The sequence below is a fragment of the Ammospiza nelsoni genome, unplaced genomic scaffold (assembly GCF_027579445.1).
Source record: "Ammospiza nelsoni isolate bAmmNel1 unplaced genomic scaffold, bAmmNel1.pri scaffold_55, whole genome shotgun sequence".
In the NCBI taxonomy this organism is placed as follows: Eukaryota; Metazoa; Chordata; class Aves; order Passeriformes; family Passerellidae; genus Ammospiza; species Ammospiza nelsoni.
The window spans coordinates 1,032,690-1,053,295 of NW_026683193.1; the positions used below are offsets into that span (position 1 = coordinate 1,032,690).

Sequence of the window (20,606 nt, forward strand, 5' to 3'; positions counted from 1 at the left end):
GAAAAATTGACTTCTCAAACACAGTCCAAAAGCTGTCAGAGCTGACAGTTGAACATGGGGCTGACACTGAACACGTGGAATGGCTGCTAAGGAGGAGTCCTGCCAGCTCCTGGCACAGGGATGTGCTCCTTCCTCCACAGCCCTGAGCACAGCAGTCTCGTCCAGGCTGCAGCTTGGGAGGGACAGCATGGGAACACACATCTCTTCCCACAGAGATGCCCAAGAGCAACAGGAATGAGCTCTGCAACATGGACAGCAAGACTGGCCAGTTTGCCCAGCTGAGGATTTCCCAGATGGAAACTGGACTGCAGGCAGTAGCTTACTGAGAGGACAAGAAAGCTGCAGCTGCAGCCCAGCCCCAGCCACGGCTCTGGGAGCGCCTACACACACGGCAGGGCTCACACAGCAGCAGCAGCTGCAGCCCAGCCCTTGCTTTGCCTTGGCCTTCCCACCCAAAAGAGGCACAGCCCACATCTGCTGCAGCTGCAACAGAGGCACCTCTGGCATGCCCCTCCCCGCATGGGACACTTGGCCTTCAGTGCCACTTCTCCAAACACTCTTCTCTTCTTTCCCATCAAACAAAGCCTCTTAGAACCTACAAAGCTTCCAATTCCTCACCACAAATGCTCCTGCATCAGGGGTTCTTCCCATGAAAAGGAGCACCCAAACCTGGCCAACACAAGCTCACACCTTTTCATCCTTAGTCCAGGATGACATTTTCATTCCCTCTTCTTTAGGAAGTCATGCTTTACCAGGCAAAACCTGCCTCGTCCATTCACAGCTGAACTCCAGAAGCCTTTCCTTCTCAGCCATGCAACAGCATTCACAAGTTCTCAGTCCAGCCCCTTTCTTCCCAGTCCAATGCAGTTGCCCAAGCAGAGGGAGAAAACATCTCCAGTGTCTCAAGCACCATGTCCAGATCCGGCGGTGGCAATTCCTCTTTCCCAGGAGTATTCCACAGCCAGCTGTGGCTGTCCATGCTGCAGAACCTGCACTGGCAGCTGGAGTGCTGGGGGCTGAAGTGTCTGGCCTGGCTGCAAGAATCCAAACACATTGGTCAGGCTCCACAATGTGTCTTTGGGACACAGAGCTCTAGTGCTGCCTTGGATCAAACATCACAGGAAGCTCACAGCAACCTCCGTTCCAGAAATGTGTTCAGACTTCCAAGGGGATTGAAGGAGTGAGTTCTTCCTCTTAAAAATATTTATCCAAATTGACATGTACATAGATTAAAGCATGGACTGGAAATCTGATATAGACACACACAGAGACACAGACACACACAAAGACCCTATAATCACAGTTTTTTGCATCTTCCCAGCAGCTTTGGGATTTGGCTACATTTGGTTTCTCATCACAAAAGACCACAGAAAATGGATTCACCCAGGAAGAGCCCAGATCTGTAGACATGCATGCTAAACTTGTACTTTGAGTTTATTCTAGAAACAGCCTTGAGGGTGAGGCCATATTCTTCAGCTGCAGCTGTTGTGGGGCACACGGAGCTCATTTCAATGGCATGGCTTGATTTGCAGGACAGGCAGTCTTAAACATCTGCAGTGTCCTGTCAGAGTCCCAGTTTGGCTTCATTCAAAGAAAGAGGAGAGTGCACCTAACACTGGCCACTTGTTAGGCAATATCTTTCACAGTGCCCTTGTACCCTTACAGAGAGTCAGTCTACAAAATGCCCAGAACACCCTCCAAATCTGCAGCGAGGACAGGAAAATGAGGCAGAGAATCTTTCTGTTTTCAAGGTCCCCCTTCCTAGATGACTTGACACTTTCTACCTGCTTCTCACTTTAGATCTACCCATGATAGAGCACTGCAGGAAAACTCTTGAAAAGGGTCATTAACCAGGAGCTGCTTGGAAAGCAAGGGTAGAAGCTCTTTCCCTCCCTAATGGGCTGCGGGCTGGCAACTGCTGCTCTGAAGATGTGCAGCTGCTCCTCTCTCTCAAGGCCATGGAAGGGTTGTGATGGTCTATGGGTACCAGAGGAACGATGAGCTCAGGTTGGCATTTAAGCTCCATGGGAACAAGCAGAATGAAGAGCTCACAGTGGAGATGAAATTTGCCTGTTCTCGGCTCCTCTGGTGAAACGCCAAGAAGTCCAGATGAAGCAAACACCTTCTCCCAAGAAGCTAGGAAAACCTCCGAATCCTGAGCACCTGCACTTAGCCTGGAATGGCGTGGAGGCAGCTCTAAATGCTCAGGTGAGGCAGCACTGAGGTCCTGGTATGAGAGCTGTGTAGCAGTGAGGGAAGGAAAAGGGAAGCAAAGGGAAGGCTGGGTCACTATTGGTCTTTGGGTGTGCTTCCCTTGGCGGCAACTGTACTCCTGTCAGGGAAAACAAAAGCTCCCTGAATTGTTAAAACTGAAAATCATGGACAAAGACTCTCTAACTAGTCAAAGTTAGAAAGTGGTACGTTCATTACGCTGACGGCTGGCACAGGGGAGGGTCATTCCTGAAATGTGTGACCGCTGGCCGGGCTCGGCTCGGCACGGCACAGCACAGCAGGTTCCAGCAGGACAGGGAAGGGCAAGGCCAGCAGGGAAGGGCAGGGCAGGGCACTGGGAGCAGTGACAGGCTCTGTCCCCACGCTGCATCCCATGCCTGGGTAACCATCGGGGACAGAGAGGAAGGACATTGCTCTGGCTTGGCTGGGGAAAGGATGAAAAGCGGGACTTGGAAAACATTAATGTGGACTCCTTTTTAGCGGACTAGCTGGTTTTATCTCAGCATGTCCTCCTGGCAGAGTTGGCGCATTTCTCGTGATTTGGAGTCAGCTAGAGCAGCAGGAAGGGGCAGCAATTTTGTCAGCATGGATATCAAAGTCAAAGTGCTGCCCTGTGGATGGATGTTGCTTTCCTCAAAGCATTTCTGGCCTAGAGTTGTAGTGAACTCACACTGGTGTCTTCCCAAACAGCGTTGCTATTTTCTTTCCTCAGGAATCACCTTTTCCTTTTCTTCCCCCCATCTGGGGAGATCTCCAATGCAAATGCCTCCTGCAGCCAACTCCTGTCACTGTAGACTGACAAAGGAGATCTTGCAATGGAGAGAGACTCCCTAGAGCTGCTGTGGAGAGCTGAAGGGGGAAACTTTGTCCGTTAGTCTTGAAGTCGTGTTGGGGAGCTGCTTGTGCTCTGGGGGACGGACACCAATGATGTTTATCCAAGCCTTGCAGTTCATTCCAGAGTTTCTTGACACACCACAGAGACTTTGGGGTTGTCATATTGGCAAACCAATTTCAGTCTGGGCACTTCTTGAAATGCTTCAATTATCCTTTTTTTCACTTTTCTGCAGAAATATTGTCATCATCTATTCCTTCCAGAGAATCTCTTTCTACTTTTTGGAGAATTCCTTTTTCTGCCCTCCCAGATAAGCCCAATTCCCAGGGCTCCTTCCCAAAGTGAGGTGTAGCCCGTGGCCTCCACTCTCCAGCCGGAACAGAAAGAAAGCACAGAGTTTGCTGTTGTGGGAGAGGAGCTTCTCGTTCCTGCCTGCTTTCCCTTTGGGACAGGTTGGTGTGTGCTCATTTGATAAAGGCAGGTTTAAACTCTGAAGCAGTTGTGTTTCGAACTGCTCCCTTCTCGAGCTCTTCTGTGGGTATCGTTGGACAAAAGGCCTCTTGGTGGGAGCTCCCTGTGGCAGCTTAAGGAAGGAGGTTGATATTTCAGGGTTGTGACTGCTGAAAGCAGCTGGTTTTTAGAGGTGTCCAGAATTAGGAGTGGCTCCTTTTCTCACCTGCCTGCAGAAAAGGAAGTTGCAAAGTGGGAATTTCATTTGTGGAGATGGCCACCAGGGGTGTTTACCAAGAGATGGGCTGGCAGAGAGGCAGGTCTCCTGCTAAACTGGCTGTGTGTTTGTTTTGATGGTGGGGAGGGTCAGAGATGCAGACATAGACACCAGCTGAAGGAACAGTGTAATTTACTGTAATGCAAAAGTGCAAAAAAGATTCAGAAAAGGATAAGCTAAGCAATGAACCTCAGCATTATTACAAAAGGGTGTCTCTGGTTATTAAGGAAGATACATCGCCAGGTACCCCAATGCTTTTCCCTTCATCCAGTGCTGCACATCAGCTGGGGGAAGCTGTCCCAGCCAAGCCCTGCAGAGCCACGGCCGGGAACCGGGAAATCCTGTGGTGCCTCCACCTTTGCTGGCCATGAGGCTCCCAAGTGCACTGTGAGAGTAGCCCGGCTCTGATAGTGCTGGACGAGCAATGTGCCAGAGCTTCTGCTGGGGGCACAGCTGGTTTCATTCTCCTCTTGCTCCTCGAGCCTGCCCAGGGCTCGAGAAGCAACCAAGGCCAGGTGTGGCCGTGTCCGTTTTCCTCATGCAGAAAGATGCAGACGTATTTCACCAGTGAATGGCTGCAACAATATTTTTGACAGTAATACTTGGTTAAGGAGCAGATACATAGAACATTGGGTTGGAAAGATCATCTAGAGGGCAGCTTTGGCTCAGGTCCTGTTGTTGAGGCTTCAGTCAGGGTCTGTGGTTCAGGCCTTAGTCCTTCGGTATTTTGTGGTGCAAATCAAAGCTGTGCAGAGCTGGAAACAAACAAGTCTGTCTTTAGCACATTTGAGACAGGGAACAGGATTAGCCCTTCAAGGCCAGGCTAGGGTCAAGAGCAGAAGACCAGCACCCTGCTTTTGCCCAGAGGCAGCCCTGCAGAGCAAGCAGCCACTCCTGCCCAGGGCCTGAGGTGCCCGAAGCTGCCTCCCCGCTGTGCAGCTCTGCAGAGCCCGTGGGGCGCAGGGTCCTGGGCAGCCAGGGCAGCCCGGCTGCCTTGGAGCACAAGGAGTGGCCCAGAGAGAAGCTGCTGCCCTTTGCTTTGGAACTGTTCCTCAGAGTCTTGTCAATAATCCACAGTGTCTGATGTGTTTTCTTTTCCTCTCCCAACTTTACCAGAGCTTTTTGAGAAAATTGACTGAAGTAGCTTCTGCTGCTGCTGGTGGTGCTTTTGCCTGCAGGTGAGGGCAGGAGATTTGAACCAAGGACGGAGTCCATTGTTAACACCCCAGCTTTGCCAAGTCAAGAAAACCATTCACAATTGGGCAGCCAGTGCTGGGCAATTTTCCTAGTTTTTGGAAAGCTCCCACCTTAAGAAATCCAAGAGATTTTCCTCCATGAGGATACCAGCAGTACCATGATGCCAATGTTTTCCACCCCGTTGTCTGTGTCTTTGGTTCTTTTGAGACTTCCTCAGTTCCCAGCAGGAATGAAATTACCTGTGATCATGTGATTTGAGAGCTCTGTGTTGTTTGTTGCCCCATGAGTGTTCATGACAAGCTGGACACCCCAGTCGTGCCTCTGTTGAGTTAAATTCATCCCAATTCTGTGCAAACAGCAGCCCCGAGATGCTGAGAAGAGCAAGCACAGTGGGTGGGTGTGCATGCACATGCCCAGGGGCTGATTGCTGTGCGGGCAGAAGGTTTTGCACTGTTGTAATTCTTCACTCTCCCAAGCTGGAGGAAGAAACCAAATCTATATGAAATGAAAATATATAAATCTATATGAAATGAAAAAATATCAAAATGAATGAAATAATACCTATTAATTTCTCATAGATGTAATTTAACATCTATATACTATTGCCGGCTGGGGGTCTCTGTACGAATCACGAACGGGACGGGACTGCTGAGGAGCGCGCCTTGAGCTGTTTGTTTTCCAGCATCAGTCTCATGACTTGGGTATGACTATGGGAAGATACCAGCAGCTCACATCTGTGGCAGCAGGCAAAGAACTTAATGGTACAGCTTCCTTGAAAAGTTGTTTGACCAATCACACAAAGCAGAAGCATATTGACAGTAGTTCTATCCAACCACTATACGCACACGTACCTTTTGTTAAAACAGTGCTTGCTTCTTTTGAATAAAATACCTGCTTGTAAGCTTTAAAACACAATGCACTGAGCTCCAGTATTAAGCTGAGAAGTTCCTAATATCTTGCTAGAGATACTTTTTTGAAGGTTAGGGAGTTGTCCTAACCAAGCATTAATACACAGACCATTGTTCTTTTTGTCCTTACTTTTCTACTTCTTCTATAACTTTTCTGCTGACAAATCTTATGGCTGCTGCTTAGCTCTAATTGCAGGTCTGCTGTTTCTGAGGTCTGCCTTTTGCAGCTTTGCCAAAACTCTCTGATTTGAAGGATTCCCACAATTCCCCCTCACGGTACAACTAAAAAGAAACCTTTGTATCCGTGTAGTTTATTAACTACCTTGCATTTCATAGCTTTACTATAGTATACCTGCTTATTACTTGCTTCAAGCATCCTTTTTGCTCGCATTAAGCCTTGCTATATTCCAACACAGCAATTTTAATGCTGTGAAAGTCCAGTCAGTTCAAAGGGCAAAAGTCATGTCTGATAACAATTACAAGTCATTGTTCCAAAAAAGTCTCGTCTGTTCCAAGGTCTTATTCAAAACCTTCCTCCATGTCTATACCTTCCTTCACCATCTGTGTGAGATTTCAAGAACTCCCTGTGAAACCATTTCCTACCTCTCTCTCTTGTGTGAGAGGAACTTCTTTGATAGTTTTGCCCATCATTTGTCACACACACCAATGTATGCAAGGTATTACTACTAGTACCACTACCAAAACACCCAATCCATAGAGACCTATGCTACAAGGTCCCCTTAGCCAAGATGCAAAGCTCCATCCTTGGAACAAATCATCTAACCATGACCCACCATCTTCTTTAATTGGAGCTGTCAAATCTTTCAGCTTTTGTATGCTTTTGAGGATGGATTCAGAGTGATCAGACAGGTTCATGCAACGCAGTCCTTCAAATTCCTCACAACCATGTCCTTGTGCCAGTAAAAGAAAATCAAGTGCTGCTCTGTTCCGTAAGGTTGCATGTCTGACAACACTAACATCATTCATCATGTCACTAATTGCAATGCAAGTAGCACTGTCTTCTTTCTTCAGCCAACACCCCAATCGCTATAATGGTTTCAGTGCCTCACCCGAGGCAAGTGGATGCAGAAATAAATTTGATGTAACTCATTTTGCAGGGCCCTAGGGTCTGAAATTGCTATAACACTTTTCTTTGTAATGATGGACAAATCTTTTTTCTCTGTGTTTTCTCTTGATGGCTTTTTTAACGATAGGTGCTTTCACAGTGAGTTGTCTGATGCTACATGGGCCACCTTTAATTTTTGAGGAATTCAGGCTCTACCTCCACAAATGAGCCAATATTCTGTTACTAATTGTTGTGGGGACTCATCTAGGTCATCTGCTTGTCAGCAGTTTCACCCTTAGGGGACACTGGGGTAGTACAATTGCACCACAAACTTGAGTATCTGTCCACAGGATGATGGGGAGTAACATTTAACTGTGGATCTCCCTGGTACTGAAAGGCAGCACAGAATTCCATTAGAAATGAACCAAGAATTCCAATTCTTGAGGTTCAGAAGGTGCTCTAAGAAGATCAGGGGCTCAATGATGCCAGCTGCTTATGGGATTGGTCTCGTTGGCAGCCTCACACCAATATTTGTCACGATTGGGTATTGGCCATTCCTTGGCTGGCACTGGCACACCGACCAAACAGGTCACAAAGGGTTTGTCTGGGCTCAAATTGGTCAAACATATGGTGTCTGAGCCTGGTGACTTGGCTAAAGCAAGGTAAACATTCATTTTTGGTTGATCTACAGGCATATATGCACTGCAAAAGCAAGCAAGCAAAACCAACAAATGCCAGTATATCATTTGATCAAGCTCCATGTTCCTGTGCAGCTGCTTTTTGGCAAAAGCTTCCCCATCTCTTTCAGTTCTCAAGCAAATCTTTTAGCACTTGTTCAGGGACTGGCCAACTATAGGGCACTAAACTGTCCCTCTGAACTCCAATTTCTACAAATGTGGATATCTTAGAATTCTTTTGAACAAAATGGGCACCATGCTTTTGCTGAAAGAGCTCTATGATACAAACAATTTTCACAGTCCAAGAATCAACAATCAGACTCAAGATTTGTAGCTTTCACAGGTTGAACAGGGAAGGTCTGGCATGAACCATAGTTTCTCGGTGCGGCTCACGTCTGCGTGCTCAGTTCCCTGCTGGTGGAATTGTCGGTGCGCTCTTGTGTATGAGACGGTTTCATGTCCTTCGCAGGGACCCACTTAGGTCTGGCACCTGTGCAAATAAATACAAGCATACCCTTTGCCCCAAGTGATTAGTGCAAATGGTCCTTCAATTTGTCCTAACTCAAGGTTTCTGATCAAAATTTTCTTACAATTTTGCCTGTGTGCTGTTTGAAAAGTGCCTAAAAATTGGAGGATTATGTCCTGCAAATGAGCTATTCAAAGCATAAAGACATCTAAAGCTATGCTCAACACCTTATCAGAGGTGTTGCTTGGATCCCCCTTTTGTTGACCTAGAAAGGGTTTTAGAGTGTGGTGCGTCCTTTCAACAATTGCCTGACCTGTGTGGGAATAGGGAATTCCAAAAGTGTGGCAAACACTCCAGTCCATCAGAAATGTTGCCAATTTTTGAGCTCTGCATGTGGGGCCATTTGTCAGTTTTTGCCTCGTGGGGGATCAGTTTGGCGAGCTCTGGACTCCAGTGACACTGACAAGGACAAAAGCAAAAGACGAGAGGCGGTCTTTCTTCTCGGGACCAAAGTCCCACTGCTTTAATGGAGAACAACTCCAGGAGAGAAAGGGGAGAAAGGGAGCATCTAGGAGAGGAAAGAGGATGTCCAGGAGAGGAAAGAGAGCGTCCACCTGGTGGCAGGAGATTTTTAACCCTGGAGGAGGGGGGGTGGTAGAAAGGAACTACCATAGGTCAACATACGTAAATCACCACACTGTAGTTTTCTGCATAAATTGCTGCACTTGTTGCAAACAAAATCCTAAAATCTCCCCAAATACAACCATTCAGTCCCAAATGCTCACAATGAGGGAGAAAAACCACTCAACCCCCCTGTATACCCAGGCACCCGGTGTCACAGGGAGTACCAACCCCTGCAACTACAAAGTCCATACACACAAGCTCACCGGGAAAGGAGTATCTCTTTATGAGGGGACAGAGTGCTCGCTTTTCTCAACACAACACACACCATAAATCACAACAGCATCCACCCACATCATCTTCCTCAAACATTCACACACTGAAAACACAACCACAATTACAACACACAGGAAAAATTGCAGCAATAAAACAGGATTTGCTCAATTCACCCCCAGAATTGCTAGCAGGTCCTTATTGACACAGCAAATCCTTTCTGCTGGCGGCCAGACCCAAACCCAAACTGTACAGGCGTACGTTGTGCGCAGGACATCTCTGTGTGACTTAGGAACAGCCCTTCCCCTGCGTTCGCCGTACGGGTTACTTTATACAGAGTTAAACATTCCCTTTCTCCACAGTCCCAGCAGTCTTGTCTGTCCTCCATGAGGGACAGCCAAGAGCGGAGGTGCCTCCAGGAAAGGAATGTCCTGGCAGTGCCCAGAGACGTCCACAGCGCGGCTGTTCTCGCTGGAGCAGAGAAGCGTTCCTGGCGCGGTCACCAAATGAGGTGTGGAATAGAACTCACCACAGCTGAAGTTAGAAGGTGGTGTGTTTATTACAGCACCAGGCACAGGAGGAGTTGTCTCCTAAAGACATGTGTGAAGAATCACTGGCTCTCTACTTATCTAAAATATCTTACACATTCATATAATTCCCAAAAAACCCAACACATATTCATTAGGTAACACTGCCTACCCTCCTTTGTATTAAAATGTATTATAATTGAGTCCAAAGTTCCTTCACATTTCTGCAGTCTTTCACTTCAAATGGGTTGGTGGGTTTTAAAGTGGGGAATGGTGTCCTTCTGATGAAGGCCAAGACGTCTTCCTCAATTTGACCTCTTTCCTTATGACCTGTTGGCAGGCTTTTGCACTTCTTGGCTATAGCTGAAGTTTCGGGGCCCAGGTGCAGGCTCTGGTCCTCTTCTTTGTCACAAAGAAATCCGCATCCCATCCTGCTTCTTTAAACATAGTAAAGACAGGCAAGGGATATATTACCCTAGCCTTAACTACCTTACCTGCAAAACATTAACTATCCCTTATTATTTCTACTCTTCTTGCTATACTCCTTCCCCCTAACTAAATCTTGCTGAAATTTTAACTCTTCCAGTTCTTTTAAATCCTTGATTCATTGGCCTCATCTCGCCAGCCATGTGTGAGCCAATGACGTAACTGGGAAATTCCACTCCTGAGCAGGAGATATAGGGCCCGGTTCTGAGCTGGAAGGGTGAGAAGGATGAGATGCACACCATTTTCATCCAGGGGATGTCCTGAAAGTGCACTGCCTACCTTCCCCTGCAGCCGAGCACCATGCTCCACCTCCTTCTCCTGCTCCGCAGATTTTTAGGAATCCAGGGGTTGCTGTGTATTATTTGCTATTGCAACTAATAGAATGAATTTGCTTTGCAAGCCCTGTTTTGTCCTGGGCTCTTTTGTGCATGGGGCTCCTCCTGAACCTGTGACAAAGGCCAGCAGGGACCTACAGGACACTCCTATACTCATGTCAGGAAATTCTGAGAAGTGCTTTAAGTATCAATAAGTCAAAAGGGTACATGGGTACAAACAAGTAAGTGAGATTGCTGGATGTGCACGTATCAGGGAAGTGATTCCCCACACACCCAGTGCTGAGATCAAGTATTGCCTCTCTTCTAACCCTGAGCTGGCAGCAGGGATCAGGCCCTGCTTGGTAACATTCATTTTGAAGACTTCTGTTGAGCAGGTAAGAATGGTCCAAATTAAATCTTTTCCAGCTGTTTCCCTTTGGTTCACCTGTTTGAGGGTTAAAATTCTGTGCTGCAGGTGTCCTGGGTGTGTGCAGAGCAGAGCAGCCCCAGAAACCCCTTGGCTTGCCCACCAGTTGTCATGCCTTGCTGCCAGGTGTGCCCAGCTGTGGCAGGAGAAGGAGCCCGCAGCACAGTGGGCACCGTGCCCTGCCCAGCCGGGGCTCTCTGGCACAGAGCAGCAGCAGCGCCAGCACCGTTCAACCCGCTCCTGCCTTGGCTTCCCCTGGCACACAGAAGCCTCTGGAAATCAGCACCGCCAGCAGCGTTCCCAGCTTGGAGCAGCTGCTGCTGGCGGGCAGATGCTGCCGGTTCGACTGCTGCCAAAGGGCAAGAAAGGCAGAGATGTACATGCACCAGAGCTCTGGGCATGTCCAAGAAAGGTGCAAATATTTGGAGAGATTTGTTAGGAAGGATTTCAGTTGTGATGCCAACAGTGCCTTCTCTCCTGGTTCTGTGTGTTCTAGACAAGTAATGCAATGGTTGGCTCTGACAATTAAGAAGCAGATGTTATGTGGATGTTCAAATGTGTAGTGATGATATTGTTATATATTCTCCCATAGTCCTCTTTCTCCTCCCCTTTGTAATAGCCTTGGTAGTCAGGGCATTTGGGGAGGGCTGGCTTGTGACCAGCAGGCAGGGGGAAACAACATCTGTCCTGCAGTCAAGGTGCAAGAAAGTAATCTCCACCAATGGACAGCAGAGAAAAAGTTGACTGACAAAACTTTTGGAGGGGCTAAGGGTATAAAAGGCAGAGCATCCTCTTTGTAGATGAGCACATGTCTGCTAGTCATGGAGGCTCTCAATGCTGCAATCATTCCTTATTCATTCCTTTGTTAATGTTTAATATACCTTTAAAATGTTAAAAGTGAGAGTCATTTCTCACACTTGCAATGCTGTGGGCCATTGTCTTGGTCTGATTTCCTTTGTTTGGGTGCCATCTGAGTGCTCAGTTGGGGTACAGACTGTACGTGCTTGGGGCACTCCAAGAGTTCCTCTTGGATCCCTTGAAAGACAGGGTTTGGCCCATGAGGGGAATTTGTGCTGCTTTGTGACAGAGGAGAACTTCCCAGGCTCTTTTGTGTTTGCTGTAGGGAAGGTTGGGTATTGCTTTGCATAAACTCACAGACCAACACAGAGCTGTTCCTTTGTGATGTCAGGGCATGGTTGCCACGTCGTCATAGTGACATCAGAAGGTTGCCTTGGTGCACAGAAGGCCTGAGTGTCAGAGCAGCCCTAGGCCTGCTCAGATCAGGAGAACCTTCCTGGTCAAAGCATGTGTCAGTAGGCAGCTGCCTACTGACAAGAGGCTTGTTTATTTAGCTTTTAGAAAAGTTGCAGAAATGCCAATAATGAACCATCTCGCCACTGCAGCTTTTGCTGCATATGGCATTGCTTATTCCATTTATTATTTTACAAATTTCACACGTAAGTAGAGGTTTCCCTTCCGTTTAGGTTATGGTGTAACCTAACCTGGGTTTTCTATGTCTTCCTTCTCTTACTTAGTGACTGAGTGTCTGATTTTGAAACAGAAAGAGCATTAGGGTGCCACTGCTTTGGTAAAGCTCCTGTCAAGGCATTCATCTAAAAAGGGAGTGTCTGTAGCCACAGGGGCAGCATTTGCAAGGGAACCTGCAGGGCTTCCATTCCCTCCACAGGAGAGTCTGTGGCAGCAGAGTCTGTCATTTCCTCAGTTTGCTGGGACAAGCAAGACACCTTGGAAAATGTAGACTGGCAGACCTTCTTGGAATGCCTTTTAAAATCTCTGCAGTTGTTCCCAGAATTCAGAGAAAGCTTCTTTCTTTTTAAATTTTGTCATGAAAGGATTTGACTAACTTGACCTTTTACTGAGTGCTAAAATAGTTGTTCCCTTGGAAAGCAAGTGCAAACTCTAAAGCAGTGAGTGTCTGCTCCTGAACCTCAGAGGTGCTGCTGTGCTCTTCCACAATAGAACTGACATAGCTCAGGGGGATTTTGGGGAACCTTTTCTGGGACACTGTTTCCTGAAAGTTAATCAGAATTAGTGCATGACACTGATTGAAAAAAGAAGGAGTACCTGAAAGAGAGGATTTCAGAAGCTGTCTTATGTGTTTGGTAGAACAGGAGCATTGAGTGTTAAAGATCAATTTGCATTTTCTAGATCAAAGTTATATTCATTTACTGGCTAAACTGGCTGCAGTGTAGGCACAAGCAAGAAGATTGTCCTGATCTCTTGCTGGCTGTGTGAATGAAATGTGTCTCCTGGAGGGATGTTGTGAAACGGGAAATCATCTCTGTTTGGGTTGACTTGCTCTGTGGGATTCAGCAGCCCAGGCAGTTTTATGAGAGCATCTGGTTCATTTTCCCTTCCAAATACAGGACACCTGAAGCGTGTATTCAGCAGTGCTGAAGATCCGAAGGTGAGTGAGAAAGGAGCATTTCATGTTCCTGGTGTTTAAGAATTGTAGAGGAAGATGTGAGCTTGGCCAGTAGCAGTAGAGTGTAGAGGGCCAGCTAGGAAGGCTGAAAGAAAATACATATTAATGCCTACAATAAAAATAACAAAGGCATGAGTGGATATTTTAAAATTTCCATCTCAGAGCTTGGAAGAACTACAAATCCAATTTTGCAGAGAGAACCTTGCTTGCTGACGGCAGATAGGGTGGAATATTTACTTAAGAGCAAATCCCTGTACAGTTGAATTAGACCATTTTGAATTAGTCAGAGTGCCTTACAATTCTATTCTTATCAAACTTTATGATATCTACATAGAAGATGTTGTTGTAGAAAAGGAAGGACATCTTGCAATGGTGCCTGCTGTATCTGAAGTGAAATGGGCACCATTGTGTCTGGGGAGCTGCGTGGCCCAAAAGGACGCAGGGCTGGTGGTCTTGAGTAGCTGAAGATGAGGCAGCGTGTGGCCAGGTGGCCAAGAAGGCCAAGGGCATGGTGGCCTGTGTCAGCAGCAGTGGGGCAGCAGGAGCAGGGCAGTGAGCGTGGCCCTGTGCTGGGCAGTGCCGCGGCCACAGCTGGAGTGCTGTGTGCACTGTGGGCCCCTGGAAAACAGAGAGTCATTGAGGGGCTGCAGCGTGTGCACAGAGGGACAGGGGAGCTAGGCAAGGGGGTGGAGCACAAGGCCCGTGAGGAGGTGCTGAGGGAGCTTCAGCCTGGACAATGGGAGGCTCTTGAGGCACCTCCAGGCAGACTTCTATCAATCCCTGCATGACAGTGCTCAGCACAAGGGCTGTTTCAGTGCCAAACATGCCATCACTGCATCCAAGGGCTTTAGACACTGGAGTGGGTGACACTTCCATCTTGTGGTTTGTTGGCTCCTTGGTTTGCAAGCACGAGATAGGCTGTTCATTTTCCTGTTCATCCAGCAAGCCAAGATGCTTCTGCACAGCGTTTTCTGATTTTTCCTGCCCTGGATGGGATTCTGATCCAGTTTTAGGTTTCCACATCTGCAGCAGCAGTAGCAAAGGCATTGCTGTTGCTTTCCTTGTTTACCATTTCAGTGCTTTCAAGAACTAAAAGCTCTGTTTTTCTGAGATAACCTTGCTTGCTGATAGCAGCCAGGCAGGAGAATCAACTTCATATCCATCTAGAGTGCTGTTGAATTGTCTCTTTTTAATTTGGTGGCTGTGACTTAGAACCCCTCTGTCGCTATGAAATGTTACACTTTTTCCTTAGAAGATGTGGTGGTAGCTGTTAAAAGAAATGAGGTTCTACATGATAGGTACCGGGCTGTCCCTCATGCTTCTCTCTTGCCACAGATGACAGAAGCAAGAGCCGTCTCTCCCCTGGCTCCCGCTGCTCCTGGAGAAGAAGCCAAAGAGGAGCAAAATGAGGTGGATGACAACAACCCTCCAACGTTGTTCTCACCGCCCTATTCCAGACCTGTAAGTGCCAGTTGTGTGTGGTGCTGTCTTTAGTGCAAGGCAGAGCTGCAAGTTTTGGAGCAGCCAGCACTTTGCTGTTGCAGGCTGAGGATGCTGGGTGCTGGAGTCCTGCCAGGAGCTAGGGATTTCCACCAGGCAGCCACCGCACAACTTGGCCTTTGACCTGTCATGTTGAGGCCGCAAAGGGCTGGTGCCTCTGGGAGAGCATGTGGCTGCTTGGCTCAGGGAAGCTCTATGTCTTGGCTTCTGCAGTGCTATGGCCAAGAGCAAAGGAGGAGGTGCTGGAGGTGCCAGGGCTTGGTTTGTTTGTTTTCCCTTTTTGGCAAGGTGTGTTTGGCTTGTGAAAGTGGTCTGCACTTTCCTTGAGCAGTTCTTCACTGGTAGAGTCTAATTTGGGCACACTGTCTTTTGGCTTTTGATAAGCTGCAAAGGGAGGATTGTGTTGTCCATGCAGCTGTGGGGGGCCATTCTTGTCCCATGTGGAAAAGGAACAAAGTGCGGATTTGCGACGCCTCCTTGTCAGGCCAAAAGCAGAAGCGGCCAGTTTCTGTTGGGGCATATTTTGGTGTAGTCCGCAGCTTTAGCAAGTGCCTTGGAGCCATGAGTGCGGGTTAAGCTGCAAGTCCTTGCCTGCTGTCTTGTGTTTCTCGGAAGAGGTAGACCATCTTGCAATGGTGCCTGCTGTATCTGAAGTGAAATGGGCACCATTGTGTCTGGGGAGCTGCGTGGCCCAAAAGGACGCAGGGCTGGTGGTCTTGAGTAGCTGAAGATGAGGCAGCGTGTGGCCAGGTGGCCAAGAAGGCCAAGGGCATGGTGGCCTGTGTCAGCAGCAGTGGGGCAGCAGGAGCAGGGCAGTGAGCGTGGCCCTGTGCTGGGCAGCGCCGCGGCCACAGCTGGAGTGCTGTGTGCACTGTGGGCCCCTGGGAAGCAGAGAGTCATGGAGGGGCTGCAGCGTGTGCACAGAAGGACAGGGGAGCTGGGCAAGGGGGTGGAGCACAAGGCCAGTGAGGAGGTGCTGAGGGAGCTTCAGCCTGGACAATGGGAGGCTCTTGAGGCACCTCCAGGCAGACTTCCATCAATCCCTGCATGACAGTGCTCAGCACAAGGGCTGTTTCAGTGCCAAACATGCCATCACTGCATCCAAGGGCTTTAGACACTGGAGTGGGTGACACTTCCATCTTGTGGTTTGTTGGCTCCTAGGTTTGCAAGCACGAGATAGGCTGTTCATTTTCCTGTTTATCCAGCAAGCCAAGATGCTTCTGCACAGCGTTTTCTGCTTTTTCCTGCCCTGGATGGGATTCTGATCCAGTTTTAGGTTTCCACATCTGCAGCAGCAGTAGCAAAGGCATTGCTGTTGCTTTCCTTGTTTACCATTTCAGTGCTTTCAAGAACTAAAAGCTCTGTTTTTCTGAGATAACCTTGCTTGCTGATAGCAGCCAGGCAGGAGAATCAACTTCATATCCATCTAGAGTGCTGTTGAATTGTCTCTTTTTAATTTGGTGGCTGTGACTTAGAACCCCTCTGTCGCTATGAAATGTTACGACTTTTTCCTTAGAAGATGTGGTGGTAGCTGTTAAAAGAAATGAGGTTCTACATGATAGGTACCGGGCTGTCCCTCATGCTTCTCTCTTGCCACAGATGACAGAAGCAAGAGCCGTCTCTCCCCTGGCTCCCGCTGCTCCTGGAGAAGAAGCCAAAGAGGAGCAAAATGAGGTGGATGACAACAACCCTCCAACGTTGTTCTCACCGCCCTATTCCAGACCTGTAAGTGCCAGTTGTGTGTGGTGCTGTCTTTAGTGCAAGGCAGAGCTGCAAGTTTTGGAGCAGCCAGCACTTTGCTGTTGCAGGCTGAGGATGCTGGGTGCTGGAGTCCTGCCAGGAGCTAGGGATTTCCTCCAGGCAGCCACCGCACAACTTGGCCTTTGACCTGTCATGTTGAGGCCGCAAAGGGCTGGTGCCTCTGGGAGAGCATGTGGCTGCTTGGCTCAGGGAAGCTCTATGTCTTGGCTTCTGCAGTGCTATGGCCAAGAGCAAAGGAGGAGGTGCTGGAGGTGCCAGGGCTTGGTTTGTTTGTTTTCCCTTTATGGCAAGGTGTGTTTGGCTTGTGAAAGTGGTCTGCACTTTCCTTGAGCAGTTCTTCACTGGTAGAGTCTAATTTGGGCACACTGTCTTTTGGCTTTTGATAAGCTGCAAAGGGAGGATTGTGTTGTCCATGCAGCTGTGGGGGGCCATTCTTGTCCCATGTGGAAAAGGAACAAAGTGCGGAGTTGCGACGCCGCCTTGTCAGGCCAAAAGCAGAAGCGGCCAGTTTCTGTTGGGGCATATTTTGGTGTAGTCCGCAGCTTTAGCAAGTGCCTTGGAGCCATGAGTGCGGGTTAAGCTGCAAGTCCTTGCCTGCTGTCTTGTGTTTCTCGGAAGAGGTAGACCATCTTGCAATGGTGCCTGCTGTATCTGAAGTGAAATGGGCACCATTGTGTCTGGGGAGCTGCGTTGCCCAAAAGGACGCAGGGCTGGTGGCCTTGAGTAGCTGAAGATGAGGCAGCGTGTGGCCAGGTGGCCAAGAAGGCCAAGGGCATGGTGGCCTGTGTCAGCAGCAGTGGGGCAGCAGGAGCAGGGCAGTGAGCGTGGCCCTGTGCTGGGCAGCGCCGCGGCCACAGCTGGAGTGCTGTGTGCACTGTGGGCCCCTGGGAAGCAGAGAGTCATTGAGGGGCTGCAGCGTGTGCACAGAAGGACAGGGGAGCTGGGCAAGGGGGTGGAGCACAAGGCCAGTGAGGAGGTGCTGAGGGAGCTTCAGCCTGGACAATGGGAGGCTCTTGAGGCACCTCCAGGCAGACTTCCATCAATCCCTGCATGACCCTGCTCAGCGCAAGGGCCGTTTCAGTGCCAAACATGCCATCACTGCATCCAAGGGCTTTAGACTCTGGAGTGGGTGCCACTTCCATCTTGTGGTTTGTGAGTTTCCTAGGAGGAGAAGCCCTATACATTTTCTCTTTTTCCAGCAAGTAGGGATGCTTCCGCAAAAACTTTCCTGTCCTTATAGGCACTGGAAGGGATTCTGAGCCCTTTTTACTTTTCCATATCTGCTAAGCAGTTGCAAAGACCTTGCTGGCTCTTTCCTACTTTTCCATTTCAGAGCTTTCAAGAACCAAAAGCTGCCTTTTGTAGAGATAAATTTTCCTGCAAATAGCCAGGGAGGAATATCGAAGTCATAGCCATGTGCTGTTTTTTTGAATGTGCCCATTTTAATCTGGTTGGAGTGACTTAGAATGCCATTGCTAACAAAGTTGATGATTTCTCCTTAGAAGAGGTGGCGGTGGGTATGAGGAGAAACAAGGTTATAGGCATCAGGTAACGTCGTGTCCTTATGATTCTCTCTTGCCACAGGTGAGGAAAGCAAGAGCCGTCTTCCCCCTGGCTCTCTCTGCTATTGAAGAAGAAGCCAGAGAGAAGGATAATGAGAAAGACGACCACTGCCTTTGTCCAGCCATGGTCAGACCACGGCCTGCTCATCATTTCAAGAGAGTAAGTGCCCGTTGTGGGGGGCGCTGTCTTTAGTGCAAGGCAGAGATGCAAGTTTCTGAGCAGCCAGCACTTGCTGTGTCTGGCCGAGAATGCTGAGTACCGGAGTCCTGCAGGACGTAGCCATTTCCTGCAGGGAGTGACAGCGAGAAATTGGCCTTTGACCTGTCCTGTTGGGGCAGTGCAGAGTTGGGGGCTTCAGCTGTGCTTCTGTCTGCTTGGTTCAGGGAAGCTCCATCTCTGGGCTTCTGCGATGTCATGGCCAAGGGCACACATGGTAGTGCTGGAGGTCAAAAGGCTTTGTTTGCTTCTTTTCCCTTTTTGGAAAGGTGTCTTTGGCTTGTGGGAGTGTTCTGCAGTTTTCTTGAGTCATTCTTCACTTGTAGAGACACTGTTGGCCCAGCTGTGTTTTGGCTTTTGGGAAGGTTCAAACACCAGATGGGGAAACTTTCGGCTGATCTGTTTAGTGGTGAAGAATGAAGCTTTGGCAAGTGCATTGGAGCCAAGAGTGGGGGTGATGCTGCAAGTCTTTGACTGCTGTCTTGTGTTGCTCAGAACAGGAAGGCCAACCTGCAGTTGTTCCTGCTGTATCTGAGGTGAAATGGGCACCTTTGTGGCTGCGGAGCTGCATGGGCCTAAAGGACGCAGGCTTGCTGCCGGCCTTGAGTAGCTGCAGATGAGTCAGCGTGTGGCCAGGTGGCCAAGAAGGCCAAGGGCATGGTGGCCTGTGTCAGCAGCAGTGGGGCAGCAGGAGCAGGGCAGTGAGCGTGGCCCTGTGCTGGGCAGCGCCGCGGCCACAGCTGGAGTGCTGTGTGCACTGTGGGCCCGTGGGAAGCAGAGAGTCATGGAGGGGCTGCAGCGTGTGCACAGAAGGACAGGGGAGCTGGGCAAGGGGGTGGAGCACAAGGCCCGTGAGGAGGTGCTGAGGGAGCTTCAGCCTGGACAATGGGAGGCTCTTGAGGCACCTCCAGGCAGACTTCCATCAATCCCTGCATGACAGTGCTCAGCACAAGGGCTGTTTCAGTGCCAAACTTGCCATCACTGCATCCAAGGGCTTAAGATACTGGAGTGGTTGACACTTCCATCTTGTGGTTTGTGGGTTTCCTAGGAGGAAAAGCCCTGTTCATTTTCTCTTTTTCCAGCAAGCAAGGATGCTGCTGCACCATCTTTTCTGCCCTTATCAAGCTCTGGAAGGCATTTCGCACCCTTTTTTTACCTTGATGCAGATGGAGCATTTGTGTTTCCAAGCCTTCATGCATGGCCTTAAAGATCACTTTGGGTTTAACACTGTCTCTGTTTTTCAACAGCCCTGAGAATCACTGTGTGACGTGTTTGCAAATTTAGCCCGAGGTCAATGTCCTTGCATTCCATCTGCTCCTCAGAGATCACAGAAACTGGAAGGGGCTGGGCTGCATTTCTATTCCAGCCACTTTAGCACTGTCAGTGTGGTTGAGTCCAAGAGAACTTGCCCGAGCACAGATGCACAAAGAGTGCAGTTCCTACTGCAATGCTCTGGGTCTGACTCCTTTCCATAAGGACCTACAATCTCCACATTCCCCAAGAATGTGCTTTTGTGAGGAACAGGAGAACAATTTCAGGATTGCTGCTGATCGGCACACTGGCTACCAGGTTTGATGTGTGCAGCAACAGAGAGGGCAGTAACTGGAGATTATAGTAGTGAGATCTATCTGTCTATCTTCCTACCTATCTATCTATGTAACATTTACATAACTGAATCTTCCTGGCTCTGGCCCAAGGCAGTTGGGGATGCAAAGATCACCAAAAGCATCCCTTCTGGAGAGGATTAGAGACATGTTCCCTCGACCAATTCTGAGCAGGCAGAGATGTTTCCCCCTCCAGATATGATGGTTTTTCCATTCAGAATTGTTTTCCTCCTTAGGCTTTTTGTGTCCTGATGTCTCCTGTTAATTCTTTCAATTTCTGCCTGTCCTAGAGAGGTGCAACAATTCCATGTTTAGGTGGTGTTTGGTGACTCTGGTCATACATGCCATGCATTACATGACACATGGTTTCCTTCACTGGCTTCCTCAGGGCTGTGTAAGTGCATTCGTTCATGGGACCTTAGGAGAGTGTCTTTTTCTGCTGGTCAGAATTCTCAGTTGACAGAAGAGGGACTTTGGTCTTCCTCCATGTACTGAGGTGGCCATAGAGGCTCTGTGACCTCCATCAGAGATCTTTGCATGCATCCTCATCTCCTGAATGACCAGGTTTTCTAGCAAGAGAGTGGATGTCAGAAAGGCAGAAATGCTGGTGCAGGCCTGAAGAGAACATGAACTCCAGGAGTGTCTCTCACAAGGGCTGAGCTCACCCAGGATGCCACCTGCAGAGCCAGGATGGAGCTGTGGGACATGGTGGGGTGTCAGTCACTACTGAAAGACAAACAGGACATGGCAGAAGCAGAGGGAG

At 48.9% G+C, this 20,606-nt stretch overlaps 1 protein-coding gene across 1 annotated transcript in view; it reads left to right on the plus strand.

Moving 5' to 3' along the window:
• Nucleotides 1-215: 215 nt before the first annotated feature.
• LOC132087217 (serine/threonine-protein kinase PAK 3-like) overlaps nucleotides 216-20,606 on the plus strand; it is a 30,579-nt gene continuing 10,188 nt past the window's right edge. The window contains exons 1-5 of the mRNA XM_059493229.1: nucleotides 216-314; nucleotides 14,535-14,660; nucleotides 16,299-16,424; nucleotides 17,926-18,008; nucleotides 18,407-18,456. Of these exons, the coding sequence (XP_059349212.1) occupies nucleotides 216-314; nucleotides 14,535-14,660; nucleotides 16,299-16,424; nucleotides 17,926-18,008; nucleotides 18,407-18,456 (484 nt within the window). The remainder of the gene's footprint in view (nucleotides 315-14,534; nucleotides 14,661-16,298; nucleotides 16,425-17,925; nucleotides 18,009-18,406; nucleotides 18,457-20,606) is intronic.